Genomic DNA, 20690 nt, shown 5'->3' on the forward strand with positions numbered 1-20690 from the left:
ACCATGGTACTTGCCTACGGAGCTGTGAGGGGAACGGCACCTCCTTACCTTCAGGCTCTGATCCTACACCCAAACGAGGGCACTACGTTCATCCACCTCTCGCCTGCTAGCCCCCCTAACTCTATGGAAGCACAGTTCCCACTCAGCCTGGCACCCCAATGGTGGAACAAGCTCCCCCATGACGCCAGGACAGCGGAGTCACTGACCACCTTCCAGAGACACTTCAAACCCTACCTCTTTAAGGAATACCTGGAATAGTATAACAGTAATCCTTCTACCCCCCCCCCCCCCCCCCCCCCCCCCCCCATAAAAAAAGGGGTGGTTGTCCCATTGGCTATCCTAAGTTGAATGCACCAATTTGTATGTCGCTCTGGATAAGAGTGTCTACTAAATGACTTAAATGTAAATGTAATGACTGTGAGATGTCTAAGACAAAACATACTGCAGAGCAAGATTGAATATAACGTTGATTGAAAAAAAATACTTCCCCAACCTATTCAGTAAAATCACAGTTTCCACTTACTTATTATTAAACAACCGAATGATATAACAAGTCTATACAGATCTCTTTTACAAACTGCAGGCCAGGAGGACAAGGAGAGAACAGGCGAGAGTGGCCACATGGTGGCAGACAGATATACTGCCAGACACATAGGCCTCCTGTCCTTTACACTGGCTGCAGTCTTCCCCACAGAATGAGCAGGCGTCCATGTCATGCCTCCAATAGGACTGGTATGTCCTCACCGTCTTCCTCCCTTGGTATGAAACAAGAAAGGAAACAATTAGTTTACAGGTACAAGTCCACCAAGAGATTTCAAGTAATTTCATGCCTCATTTTGAATGTGTGTTGAAACTTAAGTATTGCTTACGGGGCTCGTAGTAATCATAGATGAGAACCGTTGCATCCTGGACGTTGGCAACCTTGAAGTCCATGATTAGAGGGATTTTCACACACATCTCCTCTGTCATCACCTGAGGAGGGAGTCAACATGAGAATACAACGAGAGGTGGTTTCCCTGCTGAACAGTGAACTTGATGTCATATAACACAAGTTTTGACTTCTGACCAATGCCTCCATACCTATAATGAGTACTTATAACAATCATACAGTGGGGGGAAAAAAGTATTTAGTCAGCCACCAATTGTGCAAGTTCTCCCACTTAAAAAGATGAGAGAGGCCTGTAATTTTCATCATAGGTACACGTCAACTACGACAGACAAATTGAGGAAAAAAAATCCAGAAAATCACATTGTAGGATTTTTTATGAATTTATTTGCAAATTATGGTAGAAAATAAGTATTTGATCACCTACAAACAAGCAAGAATTCTGGCTCTCACAGACCTGTAACTTCTTCTTTAAGAGGCTCCTCTGTCCTCCACTTGTTACTTGTATTAATGGCAGCTGTTTGAACTTGTTATCAGTATAAAAGACACCTGTCCACAACCTCAAACAGTCACACTCCAAACTCCACTATGGCCAAGACCAAAGAGCTGTCAAAGGACACCAGAAACAAAATTGTAGACCTGCACCAGGCTGGGAAGACTGAATCTGCAATAGGTAAGCAGCTTGGTTTGAAGAAATCAACTGTGGGAGCAATTATTAGGAAATGGAAGACATACAAGACCACTGATAATCTCCCTCGATCTGGGGCTCCACGCAAGATCTCACCCCGTGGGGTCAAAATGATCACAAGAACGGTGAGCAAAAATCCCAGAACCACACGGGGGGACCTAGTGAATGACCTGCAGAGAGCTGGGACCAAAGTAACAAAGTCTACCATCAGTAACACACTACGCCGCCAGGGACTCAAATCCTGCAGTGCCAGACGTGTCCCCCTGCTTAAGCCAGTACATGTCCAGGCCCGTCTGAAGTTTGCTAGAGTGCATTTGGATGATCCAGAAGAGGATTGGGAGAATGTCATATGGTCAGATGAAACCAAAATATAACTTTTTGGTAAAAACTCAACTCGTCGTGTTTGGAGGACAAAGAATGCTGAGTTGCATCCAAAGAACACCATACCTACTGTGAAGCATGGGGGTGGAAACATCATGCTTTGGGGCTGTTTTTCTGCAAAGGGACCAGGACGACTGATCCGTGTAAAGGAAAGAATGAATGGGGCCATGTATCGTGAGATTTTGAGTGAAAACCTCTTTCCATCAGCAAGGGCATTGAAGATGAAACGTGGCTGGGTCTTTCAGCATGACAATGATCCCAAACACACCGCCCGGGCAACGAAGGACTGGCTTCGTAAGAAGCATTTCAAGGTCCTGGAGTGGCCTAGCCAGTCTCAAGATCTCAACCCCATAGAAAATCTTTGGAGGGAGTTGAAAGTCCGTGTTGCCCAGCGACAGCCCCAAAACATCTCTGCTCTAGAGGAGATCTGCATGGAGGAATGGGCCAAAATACCAGCAACAGTGTGTGAAAACCTTGTGAAGACTTACAGAAAACGTTTGACCTGTGTCATTGCCAACAAAGGGTATATAACAAAGTATTGAGAAACTTTTGTTATTGACCAAATACTTATTTTCCACCATAATTTGTAAATAAATTCATTAAAAATCCTACAATGTGATTTTCTGGATTTTTTTTCTCTCATTTTGTCTGTCATAGTTGACGTGTACCTATGATGAAAATTACAGGCCTCTCTCATCTTTTTAAGTGGGAGAACTTGCACAAATGGTGGCTGACTAAATACTTTTTTTCCCCACTGCTCTAAAAAATAAAGGGAACACTTAAACAACACAATGTAACTCCAAGTCAATCACACTTCTGTGAAATCAAACTGTCCACTTAGGAAGCAACACTGATTGACAATAAATTTCACATGCTGTTGTGCAAATGGAATAGATAACAGGTGGAAATTATAGGCAATTAGCAAGACACCCCCAATAAAGAAGTGGTTCTGCAGGTGGTGACCACAGACCACTTCTCAGTTCCTATGCTTCCTGGCTGATGTTTTGGTCACTTTTGAATGCTGGCGGTGCTTTCACTCTAGTGGTAGCATGAGACGGAGTCTACAACCCACACAAGTGGCTCAGGTAGTGCAGCTCATCCAGGATGGCACATCAATGCGAGCTGTGGCAAGAAGGTTTGCTGTGTCTGTCAGCGTAGTGTCCAGAGCATGGAGGCGCTACCAGGAGACAGGCCAGTACATCAGGAGACGTGGAGGAGGCCGTACGAGGGCAACAACCCAGCAGCAGGACTGCTACCTCCGCCTTTGTGCAAGGAGGAGCAGGAGGAGCACTGCCAGAGCCCTGCAAAATGACCTCCACCAGGCCACAAATGTGCATGTGTCTGCTCAAACGGTCAGAAACAGACTCCATGAGGGTGGTATGAGGGCCCGACGTCCACAGGTGGGGGTTGTGCTTACAGCCCAACACCGTGCAGGACGTTTGGCATTTGCCAGAGAACATCAAGATTGGCAAATTCGCCACTGGCGCCCTGTGCTCTTCACAGATGAAAGCAGGTTCACACTGAGCACATGTGACAGACCTGACAGAGTCTGGAGACGCCGTGGAGAACGTTCTGCTGCCTGCAACATCCTCCAGCATGACCGGTTTGGCGGTGGGTCAGTCATGGTGTGGGGTGGCATTTCTTTGGGGGGCTTCACAGCCCTCCATGTGCTCGCCAGAGGTAGCCTGACTGCCATTAGGTACCGAGATGAGATCCTCAGACCCCTTGTGAGACCATATGCTGGTGCGGTTGGCCCTGGGTTCTTCCTAATGCAAGACAATGCTAGACCTCATGTGGCTGGAGTGTGTCAGCAGGCCCGCCCGTTCCCCAGACCTGAATCCAATTGAGCACATCTGGGACATCATGTCTCGCTCCATCCACCAACGCCACGTTGCACCACAGACTGTCCAGGAGTTGGCGAATGCTTTAGTCCAGGTCTGGGAGGAGATCCCTCAGGAGACCATCCGCCACCTCATCAGGAGCATGCCCAGGTGTTGTAGGGAGGTCATACAGGCACGTGGAGGCCACACACACTACTGAGCCTCATTTTGACTTGTTTTAAGGACATTACATCAAAGTTGGATCAGCCTGTAGTGTGGTTTTCCACTTTAATTTTGAGGGTGACTCCAAATCCAGACCTCCATGGGTTGATAAATTTGATTTCCATTGATAATTTTTGTGTGATTTTGTTGTCAGCACATTCAACTATGTAAAGAAAAAAGTATTTAATAAGATTATTTCATTCATTCAGATCTAGGATGTGTTGTTTAAGTGTTCCCTTTATTTTTTTGAGCAATGTATATAATAGTAACACTTACAGAGTCCAGGTAGAGGATGACTTTCCCCGGAGGCGTTTCCACTCTCCGAACCACATCGTTGGTCTCAATGCCATCCTGAGTCAAGATGAAGCCACTGAGAAGGCCCACGTCGAGAATGGCCATGCCAGTCTGGTTAATGCCCTGGCCCTCCAGCAGACTGCAAGAGAGCAATACATAAATACCTACATCTAACGCAGTAGGTACTTAACCTTTAGTAGCATACTGGCACGCCAGACCATGTGGTCCTTTCCAATATCTGTCTTATTTAACAGCAAGCGATTGAAAACAGAGATTTCTTTCTTGTTTTCCATTTTTAAGTTGTAAATGTGTGTTACCAAGCCAAACTCTAACTCTTACCTTGTGCAAATGTAGAGATGGATGTAGTACATGTTAGTGTCAAACAACTCTATGTGCAAATCAAAAGCCTCCTGTGTAGTGTCTCTCCGTTTTCGTGACAAACCTCTGCTCTCTAAATTGTAAAACACATTCATCTAGAGAGAGAAATTGAGAGATATAAATAAAGGACAGGAAAATCTAAACAATTTACAGGCATTTTTCATTTCCATTGTTTAACTGACAGAATGTTTTCTTCAAAATGACTGCAGGCTGATTTGTTGCAGCCCATTCACACGGATGAAAACAGGTCAAGATGACTGAGACTAAAGGCCGATTAACGTTTTGCAGCAGCAGGCTCCATCATAAACTCCCTGGGACACAATCGGACAGTGTTAGCGTGAGATAGGTGTACTCAAATAACAGTGCAAAGTGGACATTTTTACTATATATTTTGGTTATTTCTTATCCTTTTGATATGAGTTTAGTCATTGGTATGATGCAGCAGGCTGGGTAATCACTCACAGCTGTAGAATGTTTTGTTTTCATGTGTTGTACCTTCTTCTAGGCACTGGCAACCTCTATGTCATGGGGCTCATGTGAATACTATAATAGCCCAGCAACCGGGGTGGCTTAGCTTTTGTCTGTAATGTCTTGTAATCACTTACTAACGCAACATTGCTTGGCATGGTGGGTCTACTATTATGAGTGGCGCAGTGGTCTAAGGCACTGCATCGCAGTGCTAACTGTGCCACTAGAGATCCTGGTTCGAATCCAGGCTCTGTCGCAGCCGGCCGCGACCGGGAGACTCATGGGCGGCGCATAATTCGTCCAGGGTAGGGGAGGGAATGGCCGGCAGGGATGTAGCTCAGTTGATAGAGCATGGCGTTTGCAACGCCAGGGTTGTGGGTTCGATTCCCACGGGGGCCAGTATAAAAAAATATATATATATATGTATTCACTAACTGTAAGTCGCTCTGGATAAGAGCGTCTGCTAAATGACTAAAATGTAAAATGTAATGATCGCTAAACCAGGGTGACAGGTTTTCATTATTGAGATTGATGGAAATTGTTGGCAGACATGACATCAAGTACATATAAGATTATCGCTACCTGAAACAGAGCAAATCCTTGGCCCTTGGCAGAAACCTTTAAGCGTACCTCTCGGCCTGTCTCAATCTGAAACGTAAATCACAGCAATCAGTTGCAACATCATCACTAAGGTGGCGCCAACCTGGAGAATCATGCGCTGATTTGTTCTTTATCGGTAGATATTCATTTGAATGGGGATATTTTTTATTTACCTCTCGGCTTTGGTATAGCAAATAGTTGGTGTAGTTGATGTGGAAGCTGGCCACTGTAGTTGAGGGTGCTGTGTTGACTGTAACGTGGAGATTGATGAGTTGAGACCCACTGTAAACTGCATACTCAGACAAGGCCTGCAGGGCTATCACTGTATCCTGAGGAGAGAAAGGGACAATAAAGCAGCTAGACTCCGGCAGCGTCCCAAATGGTACCCTATTCCCTATATAGTGCACTACTTTTGACCAGGGCCCTAGGGCTCTGGTCAAAAGTAGTGCATTATGAAGGGGAACAGGGTACCATTAGGAACTCAACCCTAGACTTCATTTCCAAATATGGAGGCAAGAAGAGGCCACATTCATACACCCTTTTACTAAACAAATGCCAATTCCCACAGAATGAAACCAATATCTGTTTTTGCTTTGGATGTTGTTTGTGTGTCTGAGCACGGACTGGGCTGCTCACAATAACTTTTCTTTTAGCCCAGCCAGCCACAGAAAGTCTCCCTAACGACTTGACAGAGCAGCTGTTCCTTTTCCCTGTTGGTTATTATAATCCTCTATCTAGCTCTAGAGGTATCTCCATGTCAGCTCAATACAGCCAGTTCCTCCTAAATCCTATCTTCACTGAGTATCTCTTGTAAGCTCTTGGGCCCCTAATATCTTTTTATACCCTAACTCTATCCGTGGTGGGATTTTGGGTAATGTGGAAAATTTTATCACAACGTGCCTCACAGCACTTGAGGGACTTCATTTCAATCCATTTGACTGACACAGAACAGGCTCCATAAACACTAGACTAGGGGATTGTTCTTTTGGGTTTTGTGAATGTTCCTTTTGATTATATTCAGTGAAACTGGAATACAGTATGTTCTGAGCCAACCTAACTGATCTGGACTCAGAGATTGACCCTTTAAATGCTTCTGTTCTGACCCAGCCTAACTGATCTGGGTTTAGACACTGACCCACAGTGACCCTTGAAATGCATATGTTCTGACCCAGCCTTGCTGATCTGGGATCAGAGCCCGACCCTTCCTTCCTTGCCTGTGTGGAGCCGTATCCTCCCAAGTGGTTCCTCTGCTGGCTGAGCCATTTCATGAGGCCGAAGCCCTCCACCACCCTGGAAAGCTTGTGGAGGGAGAGCAGCAGGTAGGCAGCCATTTCGATGTCTGCGGAGCGTGGCTGCCACGACTCAGAAAGCCCTACGCCTGATGAACTCCAGGATGGAACACCGTCTGCAAACAGAGGAAGTAACGGAGGGAAACACAAATTAACTACATCATCAACAACAACAACAACAACAATGACGACAACATCTGGAAGAGAAGGCTTGCACTGTATATAGAATAACGTATCATTAAACATGCAGAAATCAAGAAAGTGTCATCAATTGAGTGTTTTCTAAATTCCTCTTGAAATGTTTTTACATATAGCTAGCACCTTTGTAAAGAGGTGTCTCATCCATCCCCATCCAACTCCCCAAGTGTTTACCCTTCATCTCTGCTCGTCCAATCAGCTGTGCCAGCGCTCGGTCTGCACTCTCGCTGTTGGCCAGGGCCAGAGCGTAGGTGGCCAGACACAGGCTGTAGTTACTGGAGATCCCTAGAGCAAGCCTGGTCTCCAAAAACACCAGGGCCCCGGACACCTGGCTCGCATACATGTTCTGAATAATAGAAACAAAGAAAAGGCCAAGATTTAACAGACTCAGATTTAACAAACCAAATACTGTAGCACAGAATCTTATTGTAGCATGACTCCCACCTTGTAGCTGTCATCCTCCAGTAGAGCCATGAGAACGTAGGCTGTGAGAGATACAGGGCCATCCAGGCCTCCCTGGAGCTCAGTGTGGATGACCCGGCCGGGCTCCAAGAAGGCCCCGTCATCCCCCTGCTGGGCCCCCAACCAGGTGGCAGTACTGACCAGCACTCTGCCGTCGATGGAGATGAAGGGCCTCGCCTGCAGGAAGCACTTCAGTACGAACGCAGAGAGCCTTCAGAGAGAAAACATGGATACAGGGTTACAGACAGACAGACAGACAGACAGACAGACAGACAGACGGACGGACGGACGGACGCAGACACACCGGCCGAGTTACTCACCATGTGCTTCCAGAGTAGTCACTATCCCCAAAAGCACTGAAGGAACCATCATCTCTCTGGTAGGACAGTTCATGCTCATAACCTACATGGTTAAGAGACCAAAAGGTTCATTATGAATCTTCATCGTACAAATTTCAGCTCAGTGACATACGAGTTGGTATTATTAGCAATGCACCTTTCATCATGTAAGATGTGGCTTTAATCACAGTATCATGATCAGCTTGTCCAGACGCGGTCAGATACTGGATGACATAGATGTTGGGCGCAAAGTGGATCATGTTCTGCTCCCCGCAACCATAAGGCATCTGGATGAGGGACTCCAGGCCCGTGATGGACGGTCCAAGGATGTCACCTTTTACACCAAGAAAGAATATAAATGAAAGAAGAGAGTGACCAGATAGAAACCATGAGATATGACATCTTGGTCTCACAATGCATCACCAGACTGAGACAGCTCGTACCATAGAATTAGGAATTAGAATACAAGTAATTGAATAGGATCTCTATTGTCGACATCCAAAGGAGCACACGTGGTAACAGACAGCTTAACAAGTAACAAACAAACATGGGCTTCCTTTAATATGGTGACACACAATTAGCCTAACAAGTAACAAAAAGACATACTCTTCCCTTATATATTTACAAGAGCTGCCACTTAAACAGCAAGCATGTTTACCGGGCAACAAATACAAACAACCAAAGTAGCCTGCTAGATTGACAGGTTGACTACAGTGACAGATGCAGCACTCTGTAGGGTTCCATTCTTAGAAGGGTAAGAAACAATCACACAGCTGCTGACCATAAAAAGTGAAGGAAACGTTGCCAAACATGTCATTATTTTCCACTGAAATGTATGATTCAACCTGTTTGAGGCTTTGTCTTTGCTTGTCATTCTTTGTCAGTGTTTCCAAAGAGTGTTCATTTCGCCATTTTATAGGGGTAAAGTGTTCATAAAAAAAGTCAAATATATTGTGAATATGCTCATTATAAGACCGTAGGAAAGGAGTTTTGGGTCACTAGCTTGTGACTGGAGTGGAAGAGGCCAAGCTGGATGTGTTTGCATACCGACTGCAGTCACTTGTGCTCGCTGACTGCCCTCCACAACATCTGCAGGGAAGGTGAATGCCATTTCCCTGTAAAGGCTTTTCTCTGTCCCCACCAGCTCCAGAAACATGGTCTTTGAAAAAGACTGCTCATGTCCTTCAGGCTACCAAAACAACAAGGACGAAAAATGAGTACACACAAATAAACAATAATGTGTCATACGACCTGGGCGAGACTGAAAAGTATTTTGAAGAAGCTGCTGCTACTCTGTTAAGTATTTATACATAGTCACTTTAACTCTACCCACATGTACATATTACCTCAACTACCTCAACTAGCCGGTGCCCCCGCACATTGACTCTGCAACGGTACCCCCCTGTATATATAGCCTCCCTACTGTCACTTTATTTTACTTCTGCTCTTTTTTTCTCAACACTTTTTTTTGTTGTTGTTTTATTCTTACTTTTTTTGTTTAAAATAAATGCACAGTTGGTTAAGGGCTGTAAGTAAGCATTTCACTGTAATGTCTGCACCTGTTGTATTCGGCGCATGTGACCAATAAAATTTGATTTGATTTGAAATTAATTTGATACTCCAATTAGGAGAAAAAAATGTATTGCTTTCGTTAACTTGTAAGTTTATCAAAGTAAAATGAAACTTGTGATCTGTACCTTGACCAGAACCATCCGGCGGACGGCGTCAGAGGCCACAGACGATTTGGCTTTGACCGAGATGGGGATCTCCCCCAGGACCAGTGGCCTGATGGGAAATAGAACAGAGGTTCCTTTCTGACTCTCCACAGACACAGTACGTGTACTGGCCATAGAGAGCTCCTCATTGTCCGGGAAGACAAAATCAAACGAGTCACTCTGGGCAACAATCACCATCACCTGGAAGAGGAGAAGAAGAGCAAACAAAGAGAGAAAGAGAAGAAAGGGAAGTCGCCCAGATCACATTACACGTTTCTCAAAAGACATGGAATGTATGGAGAGGCAAAAGGAACTGTTCTTTACCGCCAAATGTTTGTCATGTAACAATATTACAGATTAGAACTATGATAAATGGATTGTCTTGTCTTGATAAATGGATTGTCCACATAGAGGTGAGTGATAGTGCTGGGATAGGTCCCTGTTGGATTAATAGGTACAATGCTTTGTTACCTCTGGCATACAAACATACAAAGTGACCCAAACTGGTTCATTCTTGTTCTGGCTGCAACTCCACTACAGGATTCTATTTGTAACTGTAAACTGGGTGGTCGAGCCCTGAATTCTGATTGGCTGAAAGCCGTAGTATAGCAGACTGTATACAACGTGTATGACAAAACGTGTATTTTTACTGCTCTAATTACATTGGTAACCAGTTTATAATAGCAATAAGGCACCTCGGGTGTTTGTGGTATATATTCCAATATACCACGGCTAAGGGCTGTATCCAGGCACTCTGTGTTGCGTCGTGCTTAAGAACAGCCCTTAGCCGTGGTATATTGGCCATATACCACACCCCCTCGGGCCTTACTGCTTAAATATGTTATGGTGAATGTGTAAAATAGGGAAATCAATACTGTAACATGTACTGTAGTGAGAGATTCTCAACACAGTAAATAATATAAAAGTGGCTATGCCAGAGAGACATCTGAGAGGCACATTGATGCCAGACAGTGAAGCTCACCTCAAGGTCCTGTTCAAGGTAGTTGAAGAGAGTGACCTCCACGACCAGCAGCTCTCCTCGAATGATGAAAGCAGGTAGATTCAAGGACAGAAAGAAGTCCTGAAACACTGTGAGCTGAAAACACAAGAGAGGAGAGGAGAGGAGAGGAGAGGAGAGGAGAGGAGAGGAGAGGAGAGGAGAGGAGAGGAGAGGAGAGGAGAGGAGAGGAGAGGAGAGGAGAGGAGAGGAGAGGAGAGGAGAGGAGAGGAGAGGAGAGGAGAGGAGAGAATCGTAGATTAAAGTAGAGTAGAGAAGGGTAGAGTAAAGTAGAGTAGAGAATCGTAGATTAAAGTAGAGTAGAGAAGGGTAGAGTAAAGTAGAGTAGAGTAGAGAAGGGTAGAGTAAAGTAGAGTAGAGAATCGTAGATTAAAGTAGAGTAGAGAATTGTAGGTTAAAGTAGAGTAGGGTAAAGTAGAGTAAGTCTATCTGGGAATGAACAATGACTCGTAGGGGGCCAACATGCATATCAGGGTGTGTGTGAGGATATAGTACAGGAAAAGTTGGTAAATAAAATATTGCATCGGAGCTATTAGAGTGTGCAGCTTTTCCTTTTCTTCTAAAGGGTATAGTACAGTACCTTTGCAGGGGTCTCAATGATGCCCATGCCCAGATCTGCAGACATGACAAAGGCAGTGGCTACCCAGGATGTAATGCTGTCTGGTACAGTCAGAGGGAACTCAGCTGTGGTAGAATCACTGTGACCAAGATAAAGAAATGCATGTCGTCAGTAAAAATTGAATTAATGCACATTTAATGAAAGTGTGTGTATGTGTGTGTGTGTGTGTGTGGGTGTTTGGGTGCGTGGGTGCGAGTGTATTATGGACCATGGTTCCTGTCCATCACCCTGTGTTGGTGTCCAGCCACAGCCAGGTCTCAGGGAAGTCCCTGCGTTCCCGAGGCTCCTGCTTCTCCTGTTCCATATCATCCCCCTCATCACCAAGCGATTGGATTCCCTCCCCTGCTGTAGGGAACACAAGGGTTAACACAGCCAAGACAAATACTGCACATAGGCCAACTGGAATCACAATGTGCTTTGTGGGTAATTATATCTGAGCTTACGGAATTGAGGTCTCAATTGCTCCCCCATCTTCTCCAACTTGGCATCTGTCAAAACCATGATGCCAGATGTCTGGGGGTGTAGAGAAACAATCACAAAGAACATAAGAAATATGCAAATGTTCATAGGAATGTGATATATAGTATGTGTGATGGTCTTATGGCATCTGATATGCCTGTCAAGGTCACAGCTAGCCACCGTAAAGATGGAGTAGGGATCTCCCATTCTCCTGGCGCCGGGGGGAAAGTCTGTCGTCTTTATGCCGTACTCTGCCATCTCCTCCAGCACCTGAGAAAAAACACCATCATTCACGAAAGCCTGCTACTGTTACAATCTACACAGCACAACAAAACAGCTCGAGACAAATATGCAATGTATTGTTAAGACCTGTTTGGTCAGGTTCAAAACAGACAGTTCATAGTGACTTTGTTTACACCTGACCGATACTTGGGTGGGGGCAATAGATAGTGTTTCATACGTGTACCTGCACAGGATATTATGTCATGTACAATATGTGTGGTGCACATTGAAATTCAGACAATGAAAAGCTGTAGGGAATCACAAAATGACAAAAAGCTCGCCATAGACCAGGGTTGGGCAACTAGCGACCCGCGGGGCTCCCCCCTTTTGTAGGCCAGCGGATCAATTTCCCCCAAAAAATATAATTTTTTTGCCTGACCCATGAACACTTGATAGGGGGATGAGGGAGGACAGGAAAGGAGGAGAGGATAGAAGAGGGTTGCAACAACAACAAAAAAATGGTGGTCTCAACTTACTGTTGAGAGTTAGAATAGTAGAATACACAAGGTGCAATTTCTAAATTTGGTTGTGCATTAACAGTTTGTCTCATGTTATGTCAGTTACTGACAGTCACTCAATTTTTTGATTGGTGTGTTAGTCTATCCAGCTATCTAAACTTGTATTAAAGTTGGCTGAATACAGACTGGGCACGAGCCCAGGGAACCTGACCTCCAGAGGGCCCCCATTTATTTTGTTAGTCACTCTCACTCAGATATCATATTAACATGGCATAAGTCATGGCAAAACGTGTAGAATTGCATGAAATGTACTTAAAAACAAAAAAATATTATCTCTGCTTCAAGACAGGGGCCAGTAAAATGTTTTGCCTGTGAGATGGGGGGACCCCCAAACAAATCTCGCTTAGGGCCCACAAAAGGCTAGGGCCGGCCTTGGCTGCTGGTATAATGCATTTATTTAAGAGAGTTAAGTAGTTTAACTGCACAATTAGATTGAATGCACAAATCAGTTGACTCCATGTGTGGGTATGGATGTGGGTAAGCAGACCCACGAGCCACTGCGGCCCCTCATGATGAGTTCAGATTTTTTGTGGCCCCCACCCCCAACAAAGTTGCCCATCCCTGTGTCATCACTGGTGCTATCTAGTCCAAGGTTACAAAATGGATCACACTCTTTTGTGAAACAAACAATGTCTTTCAAAACGAGAAGTACATACAGTGTCTGCTTACATGCATTTTCCTTATATTACTGAATTCTGTGGCAGTCAAGTTCACGCATGTTTTTGATGCTGTTTTTTGCTTTTACGACATTGGTCTTCCTCACCATGTCCTTGGTGATGTCATTGTGTGAGTGGGGCCAGCATGTTGCCTTATCCACCACCAGAATCCCCACCAGTGACCCGGGCTCAGCCACAGACACCTTGAGAGACACCTTATCAGCAGGCCTAACCCTGTCCTCACTCCAGCTCAGAGACACCTGCCAGACAGAGGTCACACCACAATATACTGGGGCAGAATATCACAGTCAAGATGATGAATGACTATACTGCTAAATTGACTGTTACTTATTCCAATGATTCAGTTTAGAGATATGATGAAGGGCATTGGGTGTCTCAATCTTCACCTTGAGCTGGCGCAGCACTACAAATGTTCAAAGTCAAATAACAGATGACAACTACCTTGTTTTTTAGATCTTGGGCGATGGGAACATGAAGTGCATCATTGAAGATCTCTCCATCTGAATGTACACAGTATACGACAATGCAGGCCAAGGGAGCCCAGGACTCCTGTGGGCTCAGGATGAGGGAAGAAGAGCTGCCTCTTCCAGAAGACAGCACCTGTCCCCTGGACATTACCTGAAGACAGGGGAGACAAGAGAAGAATGCTGGGCCTTTGGATACTTACTGATGAGATTAAATTAAAGATCAATCTTTTAAGGTATCATTATATGACAGGTAAACTGCTGAGGTACTTACCAGGTAGTGAAACTCTTTCAATGGGAAATTGCTCTGAAGTGTCAACTGGAGCGGGACATCAACCTTCAGAAAATCAATGTTTGGTTTTATCACTTACAGTAAATATACCACGAGGATCTCACCATGTTACTAGCGTTTATGAAACTGTCCATTATTAGCGCAAGGTGCTCAAGCCTAAAGCATCTCACACATTTATGACACAATCTGCTATGGTGTCCATATTAGGACAGCCTCAGTCTCAGCTGGACTTCTTTCAATCTCCTAATACGGACATCTGGTAACATTGATTTAATCTTAACCATGCCTGTGAGATTTACCTGTGGAGTTGAACTGGACTTCTGGATCTGCAGGTACGATTTACTGGGGGACTTGTAGCTGCTATAGACCTGTAGCATCTTATAGCCATCCTTGAATGAAGCCTAAAAAATATGAAATATTATCACAAATGATGATATCTTTATCTTTACCATGTACTGCGGTACCTACAACAGGTACAGTTCAATACAAAAGAGAGATACTGTACATTGTTGGAAGTTGGCAGTGATTTTGAAACAGTGATTTTGAAAGGCCACTTACATCTAGAGTGAGTGTTGCCACCTTATCTGAGAGCTGTATGTGAATGGGGATGACCCCGTCTGCAGGCACAGGTAAAACCATTGTCTGGACTGGTATCTCATCTGGCATTGGAGGGAGGCCAGGACCAGTAGAGTTCAGCACCACACGAGGCAGCATTAACCCCAAGTCATCCAACTTCCAGCTCCATGGACTGTGCCTTTGCTGTGTTACCGAAATTGTAACAGTCTTCCCCTGATCACCTCGAGTCAGGGGCCGCTTGTCGTACGTGGATATTTTCAGCTGCAAGAACAAGGTGTTTGTAACTAAACGTGTTTCAATACATGACATCCATACTCCAGTGATCATAAAGACTTCTATTGTTTTCTGTGTTGAGAATTGGAGTAGTAGGGCACAGCGTTCTGAAAAACCTGGGTATGGCTCGGGAAAGTTCACCAGCATTTTCAAACACTTATAGTAGTACCTTTGTTTCCATGGCATTGATATGAGGTAGTCTGAAACCGTGATATGCCCCACTCATGTACATGTACATTTTAGTAATTTAGCAGACGCTCTTATCCAGAGCGACTTACAGTTAGTGAATGCATACATTTTTATTATATCTATTTATTTATTTTATTTTTTATGTATTTTTTATACTGGCCCCCCGTGGGAAACAAACCCACATCCCTGCCGGCCAAACCCTCCCCTACCTTGGACGACACTGGACCAATTGTGCGCCGGACTCGAACCAGGATCTCTAGTGGCACAGCTAGCACTGCGATGCAGTGCCTTAGACCACTGCGCCACTCGGGAGTCTATAGTATCACTGATCACGCTGCATGAAAACAGCCGTACTGATACAAAACGTGAAAAAGCTACTTAACCTACTTTGTCAGAGCTGCAATACACTATAGACTTATAATTTCGCTTACCTCAGCGGTGAAGCTCAAAGAGGGCTTTATATAGCTGGGGTATCCACGGAAGGCAAGGTTATATCTACATTTAACCACAGCCACCTCCATAGTGCTGTGATAGGTCAGTCCTTAAAAATCAATAAACAACAGATTCTATAGATCAGTAATAGTCTGAATGCGAGAGTTATTCTTCATTCTTGATAAGAAATTAGTGTACAGAATCTAACTTATATGGTTTGAAATAACTATATGATTACCTGTCAGGGACTCTGTGACATAAACTATGATAGTAAGAAACCCATCGTTCTCATACTCCCCATACATGTAGTCTGTAGATCGTTTATACATGACCTGGTAGTCAGGCACATCAAAAGAGAAACCTGTTGAGCCGTCAATCTGTATAAAAAAGACAAACATTGAATCATCTCCCAGATCTCCACTTCAGGTTTTATGAATGTCATTCAAATGCCAACAGTATCCCTTAAGTGATTCATAAGACTAAAACTACAAATGTAACTTTGGGGGTTTTGGGGGGGACGAACTTACCTCTTTATGTTCACCATTACTCACATCGATGCCATGAAAACGATGCAAGTAGGTTATGTTCATGTGACCTTGCACAGGCTTCCCATACATGTATCTGTGAGATAGAGAGAGAGAGTAGATTACAATCCCTCTTGCTGCAGTGGGACCTTCAAATGATCTGAACCAAATAGTTTGGATTGATGTTATTGATTTTATTTCAGTGTTATACACCATTTGGTGCCCAGCCCATATGGGCTTATAAAACACAATTTCTTCAAGTACGAGTGTACAAAACACATAGCCTTGTTCAAACCATAAGGTAAAACATTATCAAACTGATTTACTTAGCAGTGACCATGCCCCAGAGAGTATCGTCATGATGAAGGACACTGGGGGCCTCTATCCGCACCTCAAACCTGGGCAGCACTGAAACAAACACACAGAACATTCATTGAAATCGATTACAATCACACACACACACCTCAGCAAAAGCTTTCCAAATGTGTATTTTTATTGAAGATGCACTACATGACCAAAAGTTTGTGGACACCTGCTCGTCGTACATCTCATTCTAAAAGCATGGGCATTAATATGGAGTTGGTCCCCCCTTTGCTGCTTCTGGGAAGGCTTTCCATTAGATGTTGGAACATTGCTGCGGGGACTTGCTTCCATTCAGCCACCACAGCATTAGTGAGGTTGGGCACTGATGTTGGGCAATTAGGCCTGGCTCGCAGTCGGCATTCCAATTCATCCCAAAGGTGTTTGATGGGGTTGAGGTCAGGGCTCTGTGCAGGCCAGTCAAATCTTCCACAACGATCTCAACAAACCATTTCTGTATGGACCTCGCTTTGTGCATGGGGGGCATTGTCATGCTGAAACAGGAAAGGGCCTTCCCCAAACTTTTGCCACAAAGTTGGATGCAGAGAATTGTCTAGAATGTCATTGTATGCTGTAGCGTTAAGATATCCCTTCACTGGAACTAAGGGGCCTAGCCCGAACCATGAAAAACATCCCCAGACCATTATTCCTCCTCCAGCAAACTTTACAGTTGGCACTATGCATTCGGGCAGGTAGCGTTCTCCTGGCATCCGCCAAACCCAGATTTGTTCGTCGGACTGCCAGATGGTGAAGCGTGATCCATCACTCCAGAGAATGTGTTTCCCTGCTCCAGAGTCCAATGCTGGCGAGCTTTACACCACTCCAGCCGACGCTTGACATTGCACATGGTGATCTTAGGCTTATGTGCGGCTGCTCGGCCATGGAAACCCATTTCATGAAGCTCACGACGAACAGATATTGTGCTGACGTTGCTTCCAGAGGCAGTTTGGAACTCGTTAGTGAGTGTTGCAACCGAGGACAGACGATGTTTACGCGCTATGCGCTTCAGCACTCGGCGGTACCGTTCTGTGAGCTTGTGTGGCCTACCACTTTGCAGCTGAGCCGTTGTTGCTCCTAGACATTTCTACATCACAATAACAGCACTTACAGTTGACCGGGGCAGCTCTAGCAGGGCAGAAACTTGACAAACTGACTTCTTGGAAAGGTGGCATCCTATGACGGTGCCACGTTGAAAGTCACTGAGCTTTTCAGTAAGGCCATTCTACAGCCAATGTTTGTCTATGGAGATGGCATGGCTGTGTGCTCGATTTTATACACCAGTCAGCAACGGGTGTGGCTGAAATAGCAGAATCCACTAATTTGAAGGGGTGTCCACATACTTTTGTATATATAGTGTATATTGAAGTACACAATCAGTAAATGCTATGCAGTTCAATTACAGCCTATTTAGTTACAACCTAAATGTACCATATTGAATGTGTTTGGTTTATGTAAATGAAAAATGTATAGCTTATTAGCTGAAGTTTAATGTCAGAGTAAATAGTTCAGCTTTAGTCCTGTTCAAAATGAGGGGGCGTCAGTGAGTATCCCCTGGTGGGTCATCTACCTTTGTTATGAACAACATAAGGAGGAACCAGAACTCACGGAAAAGGTCCAGGAGCCTTAACTAAGCTTAACTATGATGTAACGTTGATGAAAGCGATCTTACCATAATGTTCCACATTGAATTGGTTTTCACTCACAATTTCCTGCAAGACAGAGAGAAAATGTGAGAGGTGACCACATTTCAGCACCATGAACTATGTCTTGTTTATTTCTAGCCCTCCTACAGTAAGACTTTTAAAATGTCTGGACAGTCTTGTTCTAGTTATCTACTCTCTATTGATTAAAACAACATGAGGGGGAAAGTCTTGACACATGTTTCAGTGAAGACACGTTTTTTTAATAACACTCATTTATTTGAGTATTTAGTGTCAATTATTCCTAAAGATTAAAACATTTGCAGACAAAAAACGCATCCAAGCCCCAAGGCCGTCTGTTAACAATGGTTTCCAGAATTAAATGCAGCATCGTCAAGATGAAATATAAAACCTGTGTCATCCTGAAAAGCTTTAATAAAGCTATAATAATAAATCAATGTTTTGAGCAGCAAAATGTTACCATGGTCCTTTAAATTTTAATAGGACTTACATTGACAGAAGTCACAATGGTCCACTTGCCAAGGGATGGATTCTTAGACAGCTGAAACTCTTTGGACAGAACACCCAGAACACTGTCCAATGACAACCACTGCCGGATCATGTTTGCCTTAGGATCCTGGCTCACAGCGTTCATAAAAGGAAATTAGAATTATAAAACTGGCCATCATAGTTTCATATCTCAAGTTTCCATTAATCCGCATGCTATCACTTCCACACTGAATGTTCATACAATACCCGCTTGGTATGTTAACAGTAACACACACCTTAATGATAATATCTATCTTGCCCTTATATGGCTTGCCATCTGGGTAAATGGACACTGCCCGGATCTTCACAACCTGTCCAGGACTGTAGTTGGCCTTGTCTGTCTGAATAAACGTGGATGAGCTTTTGGGGTTAATACGCAGGACCGTTGAGTTGGTGAACACCATATTGCCCATCCCGACATAGCCTTTAACCACCAGCGTGTAGGGGTGCCAGTAACTCAGTTCACTGTCAGGGATCTGTAGAGGGAGGAATGGCAGAATAGGTCAAAGGTCAAAGTGGGTCAGAAAGAAGAAGTATTCAAGTATTCTGGCAGACACGAGTCAAGGCTAAGGAGTCCTGTTATCTCAGACACAATGATGTACGGTGATACTTCGAACGTGACTTACTTCGTCATGTTTGTGGTTGTTTTTTTATTTATTTTTTATTACGATGCCTGACACAAAATATACACCTGATCCAAGCCTCTCTCTATAAAAGGTATGGTGTGGGACCTCAGAGTTGAATACCAAAACTCAAGAGGCATTTTCTATGTGCCTGTGACCAACAATACTGTGATCATCAGCACATACTATAAAAAGACAGTCTCTACTTTGAAAGGGGGAATACAACTCAAGTAACCAAAATTGTAACAACATCACTGCCACTGTAATATTTGAATGTGTATCTTCATTCATACCATGTATAACTGAGCCTCCTCTGTAGCTCAGTTGGTAGAGCATGGCACTTGCAACGCCAGGGTTGTGACTTCGATTCCCACGTTGGGCCAGTATGAAAAAATGTATGCACTCACTAACTGTAAGTCGCTCTGGATAAGAGCGTCTGCTAAATAACTTAAATGTATAAATGATAGCTTTGACTGTGACATCTAATTGCTACTTTCATTGTTTTTATATTGTATAAGCACACACATTATACATATCAGAAAAATGAATACTTACCGGTGAAAGAACCAACAGCTCAGTAGAACCTGTATAAAGAAAATTTGATAAAGAAAAAGGGATGTTTATCATCAACTGAGTCATAATCAATTGAGTTAAAGCACTGATAATCATACAACATCATTATAGCAGAAATTTCACGGTTGCTGCTTGGCGTGTGAAACAAAATTCAAGCAAACATTTACCATTCAAACAGTTATAGAAATATGAAATGTTGAGTTGAAAATAATATCTTACCTCCTTGAATTATGGTTGCTTCTGAGACGACAGTATTGTTACCATTAACAATCTCAGTAACGACGTGGACTTCCACCGCCTTGGTGAGGATAGTGACTGATAGTGTGATGGGGACACCAGGCAGTAGCACACTCGGAACAGAGATCAGGTATGAAGGCCTGGGGGCCGTGCTGGGCCTGAATGAAAAGAGAATGGAGAAATGTGAAAATAGTGGAGGCAATTTAACAATTTTGTATCCTCTATAACGACAAATAAGTATAGCATCTTCTATAATGGAAAAAGTATAGGATTGCAAATACATTTGTCTAGAATACTTTTGAAGTACTCTTTTTTTCCCCATACCTTGGGGTGTTCTGGGCTCCACTGAAAACGGCAAATAATCCAAGAAATCCCAACACTTGAAACCACTCCATTTGCATGAACCACACACCAAAGTGCTTCACTGATCAATGGAACCAAGTCATTTCTGTCTTCATACGTGTTGTAAAGTAACTCCACCTCCTCTGTCCCCAGAGAATACATATTATACTCTCCACCAACCATATCAAACGAAAAAAAAACACCTCCCAAAAACATGTTCTTGTTCAATCAATATTTTTGTGTCGGGAAAATTGTAGTTCAGTTACTGCAATTAGACGCATGTACTTTTGTTCTCATAGGCTAC

The 20690-nt window shown here is 43.9% G+C and overlaps 1 protein-coding gene across 1 annotated transcript; it reads right to left on the reverse strand.

Moving 5' to 3' along the window:
* Positions 1–570: 570 nt before the first annotated feature.
* LOC311106586 (CD109 antigen-like) lies at positions 571–20445 on the reverse strand (the record flags this gene model as incomplete). Its single annotated transcript, XM_084148968.1, has 33 exons — positions 571–755; positions 870–972; positions 4274–4430; positions 4631–4764; positions 5720–5785; positions 5911–6066; positions 6952–7142; positions 7399–7570; positions 7669–7897; positions 8007–8088; positions 8182–8358; positions 9072–9213; positions 9722–9940; positions 10722–10835; positions 11338–11455; positions 11604–11721; positions 11820–11889; positions 12016–12105; positions 13399–13551; positions 13754–13930; positions 14051–14113; positions 14368–14469; positions 14627–14905; positions 15538–15647; positions 15777–15915; positions 16066–16159; positions 16389–16470; positions 18092–18131; positions 18574–18699; positions 18848–19087; positions 19790–19818; positions 20027–20202; positions 20369–20445. 33 exons carry the CDS (start codon positions 20443–20445, stop codon positions 571–573), a joined length of 4410 nt encoding a protein of 1469 aa, XP_084005094.1.
* Positions 20446–20690: the final 245 nt, after the last annotated feature.

Source organism: Coregonus lavaretus, assembly GCF_964263955.1.
Source record: "Coregonus lavaretus genome assembly, chromosome: 31".
In the NCBI taxonomy this organism is placed as follows: domain Eukaryota; kingdom Metazoa; phylum Chordata; class Actinopteri; order Salmoniformes; family Salmonidae; genus Coregonus; species Coregonus lavaretus.